Source organism: Drosophila gunungcola (assembly GCF_025200985.1).
Source record: "Drosophila gunungcola strain Sukarami chromosome 2R unlocalized genomic scaffold, Dgunungcola_SK_2 000006F, whole genome shotgun sequence".
NCBI lineage: Eukaryota > Metazoa > Arthropoda > Insecta > Diptera > Drosophilidae > Drosophila > Drosophila gunungcola.
The window spans coordinates 196,291-214,832 of record NW_026453168.1 but is presented as its reverse complement, the minus strand read 5'-3'; the positions used below and the strand labels follow the sequence as shown (position 1 = coordinate 214,832).

The 18,542-nt window shown below is 40.5% G+C and overlaps 1 protein-coding gene across 4 annotated transcripts in view; it reads left to right on the top strand.

Annotated features, from left to right (window-relative positions):
• LOC128255189 (uncharacterized) overlaps positions 1 to 18,542 on the top strand; it is a 39,135-nt gene that overhangs the window by 16,802 nt on the left and 3,791 nt on the right. Inside the window, exons 3-7 of one of the 4 annotated variants that reach the window (XM_052984753.1) lie at positions 2,976 to 3,163; positions 11,043 to 11,706; positions 11,765 to 11,852; positions 17,776 to 17,919; positions 18,007 to 18,523. In XM_052984753.1, coding sequence (XP_052840713.1) covers positions 2,983 to 3,163; positions 11,043 to 11,706; positions 11,765 to 11,852; positions 17,776 to 17,919; positions 18,007 to 18,523 — 1,594 coding nt within the window. In that variant the 5' untranslated portion in view covers positions 2,976 to 2,982. Of the gene's footprint in view, positions 1 to 2,975; positions 3,164 to 11,042; positions 11,707 to 11,764; positions 11,853 to 17,033; positions 17,672 to 17,775; positions 17,920 to 18,006; positions 18,524 to 18,542 lie in introns of those variants that run through there. The other 3 variants (XM_052984751.1, XM_052984750.1, XM_052984752.1) reach the window with 3 other exon arrangements.

Genomic DNA, 18,542 nt, shown 5'->3' with positions numbered 1-18,542 from the left:
AGTGCAATTATACAGCCCGCTCCGTGTTTGGGCCTATGCAAATGCCACACATAATTATAGTTTGTGGCCGCTGTAGATACAGTGTTTTGTTGTTTTTTTTTACTTTGGTTTTGGCTTTGTTTTTCTTTGGTTTTCGTTTTCATTTTCCCTCTAGTGTGTGCCCACTTTGCCAAGTGAGTTGCGAGTAAGTAGCGAGTGTGTGCTCATCTGCGAAATGCAAATGAAAGTCAAAGTTAATTTGTTAGATTTTCACGTTGAGATACAAGCTCGCGAGTCCGCGGGCAAAAACTGCGTGACGGTGATGAGTTACTTCTGCGGTTACGGCTTACAAAAAAAAAACGATAAAAGTGCCAGACCACGTCTGAATTTTCCGTCTGCTTCGAGTCTCGTCTCGGTGGAAAAACGGTGGAAAATCAAAGGTGGCATTTTCACTGCGGCTTGTCTGCCTCGAAACTGCGGCATACTTTCGGGCTCTTAATCAATTACCGCAGCGGAAATTTAATTGGATTGAAATTGGTTGCTGTTCCTCAGACTGCAGGGAAAACTCAAGCTACAAGCAAATAAACTTCCACTTTAAATTCAAAAATATAAAATTAAAATTAAAAAATTTTAAAATAGCCATAGCATCAAGAACAACAAAAATGGTCGATTAGGTAGTTGTAAAAGATGTTATTAAAACAACTTGGATAAACATTTCCATTATATAAATTCGAGTATATCTGTCGCAAACACACTTGACTCATAAACTATAGTATTTAGCGTACTAATCCCCCCTACATGTCCAGCTCAATTGGCAGCTTAAATGAATTTCGCCTTGGCATTCCCCAAGTTCAATGCCAAATCGTATTTAGTTAGCTGTTCGCCAGCCCATTTCTCCCCCATATATATAATTTATATACCACTCGGACCCCCCCAGTGCAGTCATTCCGTTTAATTAACCAATGCTCAAAACGAAATGAACATTTTGCAGTTGTGTTGGCTGTGCTGCTAATTTGTCTGCTCCAATCAACATCGTCGTCATCGGGGTTTTATCATCATTACGGAGCTCTTCATCATTTCATCAACGCTGCTGCACTGCACCCATAAAACCCACGGGTGTCGACACGAATCCGCGGCTGCAGTTTCCATTTCAATGCGCAAAAAAAACGCTTAAACTGCAATTTTCGCTTGCTTTTTCAGGGGGAGGATGGCTAAAAGGGGGTGGGTTCACCCCCACTAATTAGCACATCAAATCCTCTGTGCACACCGAACAAGTCCACATGGTTTTGGTGGGTGGCTGGGGCTGGTTGCCTTAAAGGGGTCAAATGTCAGCTTAGCGCGTTATTTGGACAGCCCACCTAACTGGGTTAACTAACAGAATCTTTGGAGCGTTAATCCCTCGCCCTCAACCGCACTAATTACTCTCTTTGCATACGCAATTAAGCAAACAGCCTAAAAGTATGCAGCTAAAAATGGGGAAAAAAATTCACTAATCACATTAAAACAAGTAAGCTTAATAATCAGGGATCATCTGTACATTTTCATAATATTAAAAAAATATTAAAGAACGTTTTATACATATTGAAAGTTTAATGGAAAAATATAACATCCATTTATCTTAAGTTTTTGATCAAAATTCGGCATTTTGAGTCAAAGAAAGTAAATAGATTTATCGAATTTCTTGTCATTCATATTCAATCGTTTGACGTTCTTGTTTTAATTTTTCCATTTTATTTACATTAAGTGTAATTTATCATTATGCTGAAATTTCTTTTCTTTGCCCACACACCATGGACTGCCTTGCCTGATGTAATATAAATCTCGCAACGTCTGTGAGCGTTCGGCATCCCCGAACTTGGCATGAATCATCCGCCCGGGAACCCATTACTCACGTCCCATTCGTCCGGCGCCAAAACAAAGCCAAAGACAGCCAAAGACTATAAGATGGCGAATGAGCCAAAGGCATATGCTCATCCACAACGTCTGCAGGCCACAGAGTTCAGATGAAGGGGCACATTCCTAGTTGAAAATAGCTTTCCTTGAAATGCCTTTGGCCTAGCTGCCGCGATTCGATCCAAACAATATGAGAGAATCCACCGAACAAATGGAAAATGCATTCTGTTCTTGCACGGCCACGACATTTATTTATTGGTTGATTCAGGGTGATCAAGTGGGTTGACTGAACTGACAATAGGCAGGGCCTAAGCATCAGTCATTTTTGCCATTTAAATGCCTGTGATTCACATTAATATCTAATACTTTGGACACATGCTCATTTATTTAAAACCAAAAATAAACAGTTTCAATGAGTTGTCTTGAAATTATGTATTGTATTGTATTAAAATAAATTAAATGAACAGAACTGATTTTACCAAAAGAAATTTACCTAATCATATAACTAAGTAAAGTAAATAAGGTATACCTATACTTAGTTAGTCCATCAATTTCCTAACATCTTTGGAAAGTATTTTCTTGGCATTTGATTTTTTTTAAAACTATTTGTACTCCTTTTTTTATCGTCTTCACATGTCAGCTAATTATTTTAATTGCGACCATCATATGTTTATCTATGTTTAAAAAGTCAGTACAGAAAATTGAGCAGCCTTAAATGAGTAATTGCTTTAATAAAGCCACAAAGTGAACTAAATGCTTCAACTTAAGGACTCTTCGACCCAATTGCCCTGTCACACTGGCATCTGGCACCTGCCACCTGGCACCTGGCAGACTGAGTTTCCGCCAGGTTGTCGTGGCTTTTATCGCGAATGCAATATGACATTTAATTTCCTCCCCGAACACCGCCATAATGGGGATCCATTAGTGCGGTGTCGCAGGATGTCAGTGCAAGTGAGTGATGGGTCGAGTTGCGAGGAGTTCTCCGTAGAAACCGACGCGGAAGAGTCCGCACTTTCATCGCATAGGAGAAATTTCCATTGCACTAATACCGCATTCTTGTAGATGGCAATTACAAATAGTTTTCCCCTTGTTTTCGCCCCCAGCAGCAGCATGTCTCACGGCTTGATGTCGTGTGTGAGGGAAAACTCGCCGCCGCTGGAATCGGAGTTGGATGCCAGTGCGGGGGGACTATTGTCATTGCCGGAGACCCACACCCACGCCCACGGCCACGCAGTCACCTCAACGCCCATCTCCAGTCCAGGAAACGATGCCCACCAGTCCCCGACCGCCGGTGAGTTACCTAATTGCTCTCATAACACCCCTATGATATAAGCAAACAAACAAATCCCGTATTCCTGCCAAGGAATTTCTCGTTAGCCCGCGATATTAAACCATTCAAGTACGGAATGTGGGATTATGAAATTGCCTGGGGCCTATGGTCTCGTTCTCCGGGAATCGATTACAATATTGAAGATTTCTTCCTCACGCGTTCATCATTTCGAGAAAATCCCCCAGGACATGGGTATGAAAAAAGATTTTCTGATTGCCAAAGGCTTGGGATTTGGTTTGATTGCCATCCCCAAAGGTTGAGTGTAGTTCGGCAGGGGTTAACCTTTGCTTGATGGATGCTTTATGGCTTGCTCTTCATTGGAACTGCCGAAATTTTCATACCTTAAAGGTTCTGGCCAAATAAGTTTCCACATTATGGAATACTATTTGCGTAACATAATGTGTTAACCAACAAAATGGAAAATGGGTTTTATATTTCTTTTCAATAGAAATACCGTTCTTCATTTGGTTAAATAAACAATTTTATGCATAGGTGCATTGTTGAAATTTTTGTTTTCAAACCTAACAGTTTTCTAGGGAGAACAATCACTGAGCGTAAAAAAGCAAAAAACTTGAATAACTTTATTATTATGAATTTATTTACAGAAGAGCAAATAAGTGCTAAATTATAAAAAGATTAAATAAATGTTAGAGTATACCCAAAGTACTCAAAATCAAGCTTAGCCAAAAAGTATCTTGTTAAAATCAAATGTATTTCCTATATTCAGCTTGTGTCATAGATTCGATTACATCACTTACAGAGAAATGCCATTGATCATAGGGAACGAGATAGGCCATCTGCTCTTCCTTGAAAAAAACTAAGTGAGCCATCTTTGTTTGCAGTGGTTTTGCAGAGTTCAGAGCTATGAACCCCCTGCAGATACGGATAGTTAAGAAAGTGTGCAAAAGTCGCAACAAAGCCGCAGTATTGTGAGCACCCTGTAGGGTTAGGGCTTATCCGACTGGGCCAGATGGTTTGTTCGAAGCCCAAGGGAGACAAATAACACCGTTGGAAGTCGTTCGTTAGCTTGTTTCGTATGTGCATAATTAGATGGATGTTTCGGCTTTCGGTTTGTCGACACCACCTCCCCCTGCCACCACCCAGATTCAAATACAGATGCAGATACAATGAGCGAGAGATAAAAGTCCAAACCATAATACGTATTCAGATTGAGCCACAGGCGCATGGAGTATACAAACTACTTGTACATGTACCTTAGTTCACATGTGAACCGGCCTTTGTCTATTTGTTTTCGTTGGGCCCGCCCTCATATGGCCACCGACAACTGAATAACTGGATAATGTTTATATAATTGTGGGTAATACTAGCTGCACGTGCTAATTAACGCCCCCGACTTTCTACTGTTAATGCAAATGGTTCTTGCTTTGGATTCGTAATGGGAATAGGAAGCTTTATCCATTTCGGGTCACTCGAAATGTGGTTGTTATGACAACACCCACAAAGAAATGCCATCAACAACAACGGACCGCGTACACACAACTAAATTTCAGCATGAATAAATGTGCATAAACAGAAGGTTCGTATCGGATCGGTGGACAGTGGGTGAAATCGCAATGCAGGCATGAAGGTCATGTTAAAAATATTTCGAATCCATTTGTTTGGCACAATTCTCCGGAAACTTTTCTAACCAAATTCGCTTGGATTTGTTATTTTTAAATAATTCTTCTTTCGAGTCGTATAACCTAACATTTTCAAATAAAGTTTCACTGTTTCTAAGCTATTAAAAAACGAATTAAAACTGTTTTTTTTTTTTGTATGTCGAAACAAAATATAAGACAACAGCAGTTCAAAATGTATTTAAATAAAAAACCAAGTTAAAGATGATTTTCAAACGATTAGATTTCTTTAAAACTTAAGAAATACAAATGATGAAGGTGAGAATTACTATGCTGCTTGAAATTGTTAATGAATTGAAAATAAGATTTCTAAACTAAATAAATCTTTGGTATCTTTGTATTGTTAAATAAAAGTATTTTCTATTTGAACCTGATGTGATGTTGATTTGGTTTGTAATTTTTAAATAGTGTAGGGTATAATTGCAAACATATGGCTTTTATATTGTATTAGTCAGGCTTGGTTTGCTCTTTAAATAGTCTTATTGGCCCACTGTGCAGGGCCTGCTGTTAACAGACCAACAGCGCTCTGTTAGCTGTTCAGACGCCTTGCAGACACCTGCAGTGGGCCAAGAAACGCTAATCAGTCGGAATTGGCAACACAAACTGGCCAATGAGCCCAGTACCGCACTCGCCGCTGTCGATGACTCGATTCAATTCATTTTGGCCGAGTTCAGTTGAGTACGCTGGTTCGGTTTTTTCGGTTTGGTGGGGTCTGTTCGGCCTTTTCGCTTCGTTTCGTTTGCGTAGATTTCAATTTCAGTTCCCTGAGAGTGAGTGCTTGACTGTTTGAGTGTGTATGGGTATTGGGGGGTCTGTTATTTCGATTTCCATGGCGGTTTTTTGCGTTGTCCCATTGATTCAATTCATTCTGCGCGCTCCGCTTCACCTGAACAGGTGAGCAATATCGCTGACGAACGCGCCGGTTATTGCGTTAATTGCATTGTCTTCACTGTTGCTGATTGCAATTGCAACATCCAATCGAATCCGTAATCCCCATTCGCAATCCGTTTGCGATCAGCCCTAATCCCAGAGATACAAAGTTACATGCAAAGTCGAAAAAGTTTAATCAATAATATCGGAAAAAATACTCCACTCGAGTCATCGAACTAAGTGCAAAGTTGTGTGTGCTGTGAAGTGAAGTTAAAGTACAACAGATACATATACATATGCCATATTGTGTCTTCTAACTGAAACACGCTTGTTTACAATATCCAACAATCAGTAAAGTAAACAATTCGCGGGAATTCTTCAGTTGAATAAAACATCTGCCGCTATTTTCGGCTTTATGATACATATTTAAACAGGTAATAAAACTTTTTGTATTTTTTTCGACTAGAAAGAGGTGAAATGAATTAAATTTTGTTTATACTTAACCCCGATTTTTATTCAAATAATTTGTAAGGCTTATCTGGACTTTTTCCGACTGTTGAGTGCATTAAAACAAAGCTAGTTCAGAATTGTATAGGCCAATTAAAACCTTCAACGAGCATATAACTTAACATATCCACACTTGCCCCACAAACGCATGGGCCATTATATAAGTTGACATCAGTTTGGTGCTTATCAAGCGATGATGATGATGTAGTTTGGGTTCAATCCCAGCTCGCGCCTCAAATAAACCTCGTTACGAGGAGCTGTAGATTGGGGCAATTGGCCAGACGCCTCTAATTGAAGTGCCAAACGAGTTGTGTAATCGATTTACTGCGTATCGCTTGTTGTTGTGATTTGTCGCATTTGAGTGCGAACACCTTAAATAAAGGCACTACGTTTCGACCAGGCTATGACTGATAAGGCCATGGCCATCGGCACGCAGACGACTGATTGCACTCGACGTCTTCTGGTCTAAAGAATGGCGATAGTTCTTCTCTGGAAAAGGCACTGATAGACCCTTTATATAAGCGTAATAATAATACGGAACGCAAAGCCCGAAAGTTGCCCAACATCGCAAAGGTGTCTATTTTCTAATCTAACACATTTTCTGTAGAAATCTAGTTTATGTACACTTATTATTTACAAGTACTTTTTGAAGGGCAATAGTATGAAATATTTGACGATTTCTAAAATGAGATTTGATTTTTTTAATACTTTTTTATGAAAATAATTGAATATTTGATTCCGAAACTACAAAAATACCTAAACAATAATAATTTATTGGTATTGATAACTAAAATTTTTATACCAATTATAATAAATAAATAAAAGCATTTTATTATTCCGTAAATTGAGCAAAACTTTAAAATACTCTAAAATGTATAAATATGTGTGAAATATATAGATATACAAATTAAATTAGTGTTAATATGTATTAATATTATTATTTAAACATTAGATCGATATATATGTTTTTTTTGTGTGTACAATATGAAGCTTTTAGACCCATAGGGATTAAACAATTCAAGTTATACACCATAATAAACTAAATACTTAAAAGGGGAATTTTTTTGCGCCATTTTCCTTTTCTTTTGCCATCTTTTATAGACTCCGATAGCTCTTGTCCTCAAATATTTATAGCTATCGGGTATAATGTCTAATCTATATAGGCGCAAATGCACCGATACTAGAAGAGAGCTATATCTCGGTTTCTATATGAAAGAATTACGCAGCAGTTGATTCAAAATTCGTAGATTATTCGCAGTGTTGATGTAATTAATCATACGCCTTGTTGGTCTTTTTGACCAACGAACTCAACGAACCTTGGCTAAGCCATCGGCATAACATTCAATTCTCGAGGTTTACAGCATTGCAATGTACTGTATGCACGAGTAAAGCCAACATTTGAAGGCCTCGAGACCCGTTTTTGTTTTTTGTCTTTGGCTGCGGGAGTTGTGCAATTCTTGGAGCTTTTGTCTACCTCTTCGGGGCTTCGGGTTCTTGTTCTCCACGGTGTCTCGCTATTTTTATTCCACGCAAGTGAACTCAGCACTTGTTAAGCGGATAAGCTGCCCACGTGTGTGCTGTTCCAAGGGGGCGGCCAGGCGGGAAGTGGGCGTGGCCCACTTGACCTTACCCAATACAACAATCCCAAGAGAGCTGGTCGAGCTCACATCCGCTGGCAAAAGGTCTCCCATTACTGCAACTGGCTGAAAAGTTGTTCGCCATTTGATTTGCACAATTTGCATGTTGAGTGTGGGGCAACAACTTTTTGCCAATGATTAATTAATAAATAACGAACCCACTTGCCAGCAGCAGCAGCCGAACCTTTTTGGAATCAAAAAGCAAATTCAGAATCGAATGGCAATCGGTGTCACTTGAACACCTCGCAAAGCCCACGTGGGCACTGAAATAGCTATTCAGGCGAACATTAATCCCAAGGCATCAGGTTGCCAAATTGAAAGGCCCCAAATCAGTTTTGATGAATTACCAAAGCCAAGCCAAAGATGACAATGACGCTGATTTCGCCCACATTCGCGGCATAAGCGAAACCCAAACTGATGACAGCACACAAAGCGAAGCGAACAATACGGGATCTCAAGTAATAACAAATCTTGCTCAATAGACTTTAGATAAATTAGAAATAATGTAGCCACAATGCTGATGTAATCGGGATTGCCTCATAAAGTGAATCACAACTGTGTTTCGACTGAATAGGCTTACACTTTTCAATTAAAGCCGAATCTTTGTTAATTGCATCAAGAACTTTTGCCAAGTGAAGATGTAATTTCATTTGCGGGGCGAAAAAAGTCTGACTGCTGACCCAATTAGCCATTCCATAAATAAACAATTTTTACTTGTCAGAGAGAGGGTGGTAATGATATATCCCAACCCCCTCGGGCGGTTAAAATTCCATTAGCCAGGTCCCCAAGCAATTTCGGAGACGAGCGGGCAGACAACCAGACACCCCGAAGAGCAATAAATAGAATGACGTGCCACGGGTTATATTTATAAAGCGTACTACTTCTTTTTTTCATGACTAAGCAAGCGATGACCAGCCCCAACGCAGGTGAAATTAATCATTAAAATCAAGCCATCACAAAAAAGTTAAACATAAATGAAGTATTCGTACCCATGACTACACATGTGTTTGGCCATATACAAATATATATTTTTATATCTGTAGTATCTTTTGCTGTTCGCGTGTCGCGGCCCCAAAACGTGACTGTTTTTTTTTAATTAGAGGTCGAAGAGGTTTACTTTCTTGGCAGAGTTCTTTGATTTGTTTTGTTTAGAAATTCTTGTACATACTTCCGTTCAGTGGGGTTCTTTTCTTTAATTAATATATGGACTTACTTAAGCGGGAATGCAGACTTTCCATTGGGAGACGGGTATTCGTTTGGTAAACTTTCGTTTCTTGTAAATGACACACAAAGTGTTGAGGGTGACTCACTTAAGAGACTTCGGATTTCAGAGATGACTATAGAGCTCATCAGTTTAACGAGGCACGAGAAGTGTTTATGCATATTATTGATTATAATAGTTTTACTCATAACACCCAGTACAAATGTTTACTCATTTATGCTATATTTGAAAAATATTTGGAGTATGTTGATGTATATTTCTGGAAACTTGCTCGAATTTTCAACTTTCACACAGCATATCCAAAAAGTTCGAAAAGGATAGAGGTAGACTAGGAAGTTACAAAAGTATATTAAATTGCTTTGTTAATCAGAGTCAAACATAATAAATTAAGAATTTGGATTTGTTTCTATTGATAATTTGAGACAGAACAATATTACCATTAATAGCCAAAACTACTCTAATTTTAACATTCTCCAAGGTGTTCGGTTTCATTTTTTATGCATAAAATTTGATTTTTTTAAGGTTTACGGCCATAAAATAAAAGTGTCAATAAAAGGCAATCAAGGCATTAGAATTCGATTGATAATCGCCTTACATTTTAATCGAATTGCACCGGCTGAACCCATTGGGAATTGTGAACGTTGTATACGAATAGTATATAATGCAACCCGTTTATAAAGATAAGTTATGACCTTGTCGAATAATTATTAAAGCTGATTTTGCACGTGGTGTCCAATCGGTCTTATCAACTCTACCCCCATATAAGCCATCTCTGTCACTCTTCCAATCTCGGTATATTTCCCGTTCATTCGGCTGGGAACTTCCACTCATTGAGAGGATTTCAGCTTTTGCCTATTTATGGTCATGTTTTTGGTACAATTCGCTTCGTTTTCGCCCATTTATTGTTAACTTCTTATCGGTCGTGTTGTTCTTGATTTAAAATGGTCTTTACTTATTGGCGAATGACAGAACAATTCTATAAACAATTGATTGGTTCAACTACGAAGTAACTGAGGAAGTCAAATAGTTTATATGACTTCCGACCACTTCCTCGGAAGCTATCGAAAGCTGTACGACACATTTAAAGCATTTTGTTTATGGGCTTGTTTACGAAATTTTTTGTTTGCAAATCCAGTTTCCTTTGAATTTCATTTCCACACAAGCACTTATTTAAAAAATGACTTTACAGTCAGTCAGTCTTAAAGAGAGTGGTTCGAAAGCTGCCAGAGTGATAACATAATTCCACTGCTGATAATCAAATTTCCTGTCCCTTAATGTGAAAACCTAAATCCTAAGAGATTTTTGTCTCACTCTGGAATATTTATGCCCCAAAATGTCAATCAAAGGGGAAGCTATGAAAAGATTGGTTGACTTGACAATATTAATCAACTCCAATAATAATAAGTAAATGCAAATTGGGTTTTAAGGTTATAGTTTAGATTTTTTTTTTTTTTTTTTACATTCCAGAATATATATATATATAATCTTAACCATCATCAATTGGAGAGTCGATCATGTCGGTCTGTCCGCTCGTCCGTTTCTATCGAAACAAGACTCAGTTGTAAAGATACCTCAATGAAACTTTTCCCATTTTTAGTCGAAATGGGCGACTATATAATTAAAATAATCAAAATAATAAATTAAGTAAAATTAAAACTCCTTTGTCTTTCAATTCGTTAAATATATTTTAAATTACGGCTTGAGCTTTTAAAAATCGGAAAACAATGTCATATAGCTGAGATAGGAAGGATCCCAAAATTTGGCTAAAAATCGACCAATGTATTATTAAAGCAAAATATATTATATTATTAGGATATTTTGTTTGAGAATTTTATTTGGTATGGTAATATTAGGTTTTTACCAGCAAGCTGTTGGAAAACTGCCTTCCTTTCCATTTTATTTGATCAAAAAGCTAAAAATGTTTACGTCTTAAGGCAGTTCCTCATCCTTGTTCTTGCTCCTTGCAGATCAACAAAACCAGCAACAGAAGCGTCGCCGATTCCACCCGCTCCGCAACTTGCGTCGCATTTTCCGGCGTCGCACCATCAACAGCTCCGCGGAAAGTCCTGCGGCCTGTCAGTCGCCGGGACCCGGATCCTGCAACACTTTGCCACCACCCGCCAGTAGCAGCAGTGAGAAGAACCTTCGCAGTGGGATAGCCCTGCCGCCAGGATCGCCTCTGAATCCGCAACAGCTTACGGAGAGCTACCAGACCCAATCGCTGCCCAAGTCAAAGTCCTACGGCTCCCATCGCGATGAACTGCTGAGCGTGCTCCTTGGCAAGAAGCGGGCCAGTAAACAGGACCACAGCCAGGTCGCTGGTCACTCCCAGCCCCAGTCCCAGTCGCAGTCCCAGTCGCAATCTGAACAGGAAGTCATGTTCCAGGCCCAGCGACAGCATGGGGGCGTGGCCGTCTTCCCCGACGCCCTCGGTTTGAGCCGGAGCAGCTATTTTGCGGAGCATAGAATCCAACAGCGTCATATGCGCAGCGTGGGCGACTCCTCACAGGAGCTGGAATCCGGTTCCGGTTCGGGATCAGGATCGGGATCGGCATCGGGACCCAGTGGTGCCGCAGACATTTCCGACAGCCAGCGCAGCCTCAGCGAGGGTCGTCTCCTGGATGTGGACGGGTGAGTCCTTGCCCTCCTTGTCCATTTATAATAGTGGTAATATAATGTTGCATTCCAGGGATTACTCCCGAGACACCTTATCCCAGTCCCATGATAGCGTCTTCTCCGAATCAGCAACTGCCAGCAGTCTGTCCATAGTACTCAAGGTGAGTTCCTAAATGTTATGGTAATATCAAAGGGTTGTGTCTTTGTACTTTGTTAGGAAAGCTCCTCAAAAAATAGTGGTTTGTTCAGATACTTAGAATAAATATCTATTTAATTATGGTGAAAATAAAAAACTACAAAAAGAATACACTACTGACTATGAAATTAACACTTTTTCAATAGATGCGTTTTTGGTTTTTTTAAGTAAGAGTTTATTTTTTTGATCATGTATCACTTCATAAAATATGTATTTCTTTTATTTTGTGTGCAATTGAAAGGATTTTTATAATCCAATTTTTTAATTTTGATTAATAAGGATTTGGATTTATGGCATTTACTCTTCCTATATTGGTTTTTACTTTCACTTTTTCTCGATTGAGGTTCACGGCCCTTGGGTCACTGGGGAATTCATTTTTTTCCGCTTTTGTTATCTGAACATTTGAGCTGCAATCAATCTAAATTGATTTTAATCAAATTCAATTGGTGCCTTTGTTGGCATATCTGCATTTGTGATGACCGAATCTCTCGCAGCGTTCGTTGACTCACATTCGATTGTGTCTTTTGTTTGATTGCTTCGGATTTTGAATGGCTGGTTGGGAAAATAACAACTTTGTCACCACATTGATTAGCTGACTTATTTGTGATACAGAACATCTATTAATTGGGCTATTTTTTCTCTTGAAATGAGTTAAATGACCCACGTCATGACTTCTTATGTAAAATTTCCCAAATCGGGTTAGTGTGCATTGATACAACTTTGTGGCAACTCCAATCAATTGCAAACTACAAAATAAAAACGCATAAAAAGTTGTGCCAAAAGAAAGTCCAAAATGAAATAGTCTGATGGTTATCTAATAAGCCGAAACCTCATTATTTACATCATTATCACCATTACTGCATAAGTCGGTTGAGCGTTTTTCACTTCTTTTTTGAGTGAAACAAAAAAAGAAAAACTATAGCCAACGCACGCGTCTTGCAACTGGAAACTGAAACCAATGTTAGATGTTACACTGAAGAAAATATGATATTTTTATACCCTTAGATGGATTTGATTTTACAAGTTTCGAAAAAGTCCAAATCTTAAGCATTACAAATATTTATCCTAGCCGAAAGTCACCGTCTCGTTACTGTTACTCAAGAATCCATATATTATAACTACTCTTCAATTTAAAATTACTTTTCGATATCACAGAGTAAAATATTTATTTAATTGTTTTTATTGAAAATAGCTTATAAGATATCTTTGTTTCTGTTTCAAAAAACTTTTTCAATTAATTTTTCGATATTAGGTTAATCGCTTAAAAGTGGTCAAAACTAATTTATCTTTATGGTGATGGTATGTTTTCTTTTTGTGCATCAACTGCAGTAAGTCTTCGCACCACCCGCCAGCCACTGCACCCCCTGGAAGTGCCGCTTTTCCCGGCGATTTTCCACCTCTGGCAGCAGCGCGTGGCAATTTGCGGCTTCTTCTCCAGGCAGTCGGCTGTTACTTCTATTGCTTCTTCGGTTTCTGGACAAACGAGTTGCCAGCCGATGGTCGCTTGGCCGCTTCTTGTTATTCCACTTTTTTCCACTTGGCCAGTCCACAGCTCCTCCTTTTGCCGCCCCTTCACCCCTCGGGGCAGCCAGCTTATTTGCCAACCTGGTTAGCAAATAAATCGCATTTCTTTCTGTTTCTATGCTATTGAACTCCTGCAAGTTTTCCGCTAAATCAGTTTGCATCGAGACTTTAGCCAGTGAAGACAGCTCGTCTACTCGCCGTCCTCCGATTCCGATTTCGATTCCGACTCATGATCCTCGGGATTCCTGGACACTAGCCAAGTGAAGAAGTTAGCGAACCAGCGATTAAACGATCCAACTGGGTAACTGTGGTGGAGATTGGAAGAACTGCGATTTCATAGTTATCGGCTGGTGTAGACTATTCGATTATCACGATTTGACAGGCGGAAGTGCTTAATGTTTGAAGGAATTTTAGTGATAATTGATTAGCTTGATCGATTGATTTTGAACGACAGCTATATTTATTCAATTCTGGAATTGGTCAGGAAGCTTAAAAATTAAATCTCAAGAATCTATAACTTTAAGAAAATATTTCAATTTGGAACTTAAATTGATTTCCTAAAGCGAAATATTCCATCTTTGGTTGTAAGAATTCTTTGCTTAGTTCTTTAAGATTGAGGATGTTTACTCTACTGAGGCAATTCACATTTCTTTTTCCAGTAAAAGGTTCCAGTTTTAAAAATACAAGGAAATATTCCATCTTTGAACATAAGACAAATTCGCTTTGTTCATTAAGATTAATGGACTTAGAGGAAGTTCATCAAACTGAAACATTTTAGAATGCTTTCCCAAGAAGAGGTTTAATTTCTAAAATGGCAGGACTTCCTCTCTTTTTCATCGCTTCCCCAGTATACACATATTCTAAGACCCTGTTAATCCTCCGGCCAGTCAAGTTGACTTGGCGATTTTTCTTTGAAAAGCTGAAGAGCAGGTCGGGAAACGAGCTTAGGTCTATAAATATTTACCAGCCAGCAGATGTGATCCCAGAGTCAGAGCCAGAGCTCTTGGCCAACCAGTTTGATGAATTAATTGCGGATAAATAGAAAGAGAAAAACATCTACACGATGGCCATGATGGAAAAACTAAATGACAATGCAGTCGAGCAATTTGCAGGAGGGGATGGGGGAAAAGGGGAACCTGGGGTGCAAAGGAGGGGGCATTTAGCCCGGACGACTTGGAATGACAGCGATATGGTAACACGGTAACACGCATTGAAGTCGCCTGGGAGCGAGCATGGTCGTCATCGGAGTTGGACTTGAGATGCGGATGGGGATGGAGATGGGGATGGGGATAGGGGCAACATTTCACACGCTTCTCTCTAATTGACCAACTCTGGCGGGGATTGGTGATAGGGGACACACTCCTCAGTAGTACCGCTTTCCTAGCTCCCGACATCTCGAAATTTCATTTCATCGGCCTACATTCGTTGGCAGCAACATGAGATCTGTGACACTTCCCGTCTGGGGACTCCACTCCACTCAACTCCAATGCACTCCAGCCATTATGCAATGACTGCATTTGCCTATCGCTCAGATTTCCGCATCCATTAGGAGCACTCCAGTGTCCAATGTCCAACCAACATCATGGGACTGCGCATCCGCGTTAAAATTTTTAATTGCATTTTTTCGCACGCCGATGGGCGCATTCTGGAGTCGGCGCAAAAATGCGGCCCATGTCCATATCGGCCGGCCACTTCTACTGGCTTTGCCCACTTCCCGGCCCCACTTTCCGCCACTTGGGTTGACAGCCGAGGAGAAATTGATTCGAGCCGATTGGCTTTGATGTGATGTGAGGCAGCCCGGGGAGCCAGTCTCAATGGGTGAGAGTTTGGAGAAGGGTTCTCGCAGTTTCACATGGCCTAAAATTAGGTGTCTGCTTTGGAGAAAGCCGTGCTGGCAATTTCCTCCTAATACCTAATGGCTTAGAATGTGTAGCTAACCAAGTTAATCAATTGGATTGAAATAAAAACTAGATAAATATAAAGCCAGTTTTTGTAGGAACATTTTAGACTATGGCTGGAAACCAACATGACGATTTGAATTAGAAAAAACTTTTAGTACCTATTAAAGTAAGTGTTACTAAAGGACTCAGAATAGGTATTCTACCTGTAATTTACCCTAAGAATTCTAGCCAAGTAATACATAGCTTATATATTTTCTAGCTTGCTAGGCCTGATAATTATGTTTTTAATTTATATTATTTAAGCAATTTTCTATTAAAAAAAACAATATTCAATTTTGACTGGTTGCAAGTGTATCCAGTCCGTACATTTTCGTAAAATATTAAAACCATTCCCCTGAGTTTATCTTACTTCGCAGTGTTATCATAAATTAGATCTGCCATTAATTTGCATTTGCTCCACATAAGCAACCCATTAAATAATATATTCGAAGTCAGGGTCAAATCACAATAAACACTAGTGGCCGATTGGGGCTACCAGCTAAGTGCACACACTTTAGAGCGTTTATCCCACTTGCAGATGGCGAGCATTTGTTTGAATTGCAACTCGGACAGCGCAATGATGCAATTGCGTTTAATTCAAAGCGATTGCCATGCCTCCCACTTGGCCAACTGCTGTCTTGTGCTGTACTGTGCCCGTTCTCTGGCCAGAAAACCCCCTCTTTTGGGATTGCGGTAACCAATGTTGGCGGTTGTGTGTGGCCATGTTGGGAGCCGACTATCCACTGGCCACCGGCTGGCTCCACGTTTCCATGTTTACCCGTCTACCCCCCTGTCCAGAGTTGGCCCACTCGCCAAGTGGGCCAATAAATCAGTGAACGTGACGGGTCGAGTCCGCTCACCGATTTTCCTACTCAAATGCGAAGTGGAACTCGGCTGAGAAGTCACTATCCGGTGCAGGTAGCTCTGCTGGATAATGGGTTAAGGGTCGCAGGACGGACAGTAGGTAGCCTGCCATTCGCACCGCGGAAAATTCCCCGAAATCAGCGCAGCTGTGCAAGATTATGTCAAGAATTTGTAGTTGCTACGGGAATAGAAATTATTTTGCAATATTTAAATACTAGTAAATTGTAAGGTTCAGCTACCTCATTATAAAAAGCTGAAAACTCAAAGATATTCAATTAACTAGTCATATAATTTTATTTTACGAAACATGGCGCATTATCAAACATTTTTCATTTTTTTTTTCAAGCCATCTGTAAACTGTATATTTATATGGATGATGTTATAGGATAATTGCTTAAATATTTATTTAACATATATTTGATTAATTTGGTATTATGTTAATTAAAAAGAAAAGTTACATTTAATAATAGTCATAAATGCTTAAATCAGCTGTTTCGCGGTTTATAGCTACCATGAAGAGCTAATCACGAATTTTAGTCTGATTATTTGAAAATTGTTTCAAAAGATAATAAAATGGAACAGACATACATTTATTTTTGTTTGGGATTATATATATATTTTTTATTTAAACGTTAAGTAACCAATTGAATTGTTATAAAACGTTTTAAGAAAATTGCGCAATAATATTGTATTATTTTGTTCCAATCTTAATTATAACTTTATAATTAATAAATTTAAAATTATAAGAGGTGTGATCCATTTATGCATAGGGAGGTATGCGCGCAGATAGAAAAGATACATCCCCCTGCAGAACATTGAACTCGCCCCCAAATCCCCAATTGCAGTTTGCTTGACTAGAATTGATGGGCGAGGTCTTTAACCTGAACCAGCCCGGCACTTAATCCTCGGGCAATGAGCTACCAAAAATAGCAGCCCCACTAGAAATGAGTCCAAGAAACAGATGGCGGCGTCACGCGCCGCAAACACTGATACTGATAGATGAACGACATGGGATGCGAAAAAGAATGGAACCCGAATCCCGGGAGTGGGAGGGATCATTCCTCGATTTCGGCTTCGTTTGTTTACTTTCGGACAGAGTTGTACCCTTGAAATGCAGTCGAGAGCTGACAATAAACAGATCTCCAGTGCCTGCCCTGCGCACCCAATTATCTTCGTCTAGGTAAAAAGCATATGCGACGCCATTTCCATTCGCATTTCCATTTTCGTTTTCATTTTCATTTCACTGCTGAGGCGCATCTGCATGGCAATCTTCAGTTGCACATTGCACTTGGGTGTCGCCAGTTGCTGCCGCTGCTGCTCGAGTTGAAAGTGAAATCTTTGAGATCGCGTGATCCGCTTGGCAGAGACATTTCCATAGATTATTAACCCAACAATGGTAGCCGGAGGTTCGGGTTCTCTGAGGGCGCAGGCCAATCCCTTCCAGCTTTCGTTTGCGGTAAGAATTTCGAGGGGTTTCCACTTGGTTGTTTTGTATGCGGAATTGCAGAAATCGCCACAGTTACCCGGCTAAAGCAGTCAATCCGTAACAGTCATTTGTAGCCTCGTCTGCGCTGTGAGGTCCGCCAAATGATCGACTTCAAGCAGAATCCCTTCAAGATGAAGTTGGGTGGCTCTTCCATGGGGGAGAGTCGCCTGGGACGCAGCTGCCTGCGGGCTCGCTTTGTGTTCCGCTGGAAGAGCTGGGTAACCCAATCAAAACAACACCCTGAAACTACCATTCTCACCCATGAATCCGAATCTGTTACTCAGAGTTTTGCACTTCCATTTCAGGCGGAACTCACGGATGTCCTGCGCAAGCGACGCAATCGACCCGATGCCTCCGACGAGGATTTGGGTCTGCCCCGCAGTCCGGCATCGCCACAACGCCGGGCAGCGGGTGGCACAAGCAGCAGCAGGAACACCTCCGGTGGGGGTCACCAGTCGCGCGGTCACCAGAGCGAGGTGTCCTCGCTCAGCCTGTTAAGTGTTAACAGTGCCGAGGCCGAAACGGAGGACAGCCAGAGCTCCCACCACCAGCAGCAACACCAGCGTCACCACTCGCGGGTGTCCACCAGTTCGTCCATCTCGGTGGGCTCGGATATACTGCGATCCCATGCCGAGGACGATGTGGATGCCGTGGGCGGGGAACGCCATCGCCTGTCGCATGCGGCGGCCAAGCACAAGATGGCCATCAGGCCGGCCAAGAAGAAGGGTCCCACCAGGCAGCATCGCATGACCTTGGAGACCTCCATTCCGGAGGCCAACGAAGATGTCCTCAAGATGAGTCCCGGACTGAGAGCTGTCCATGGTGGGTAGTTCGCTGCTCT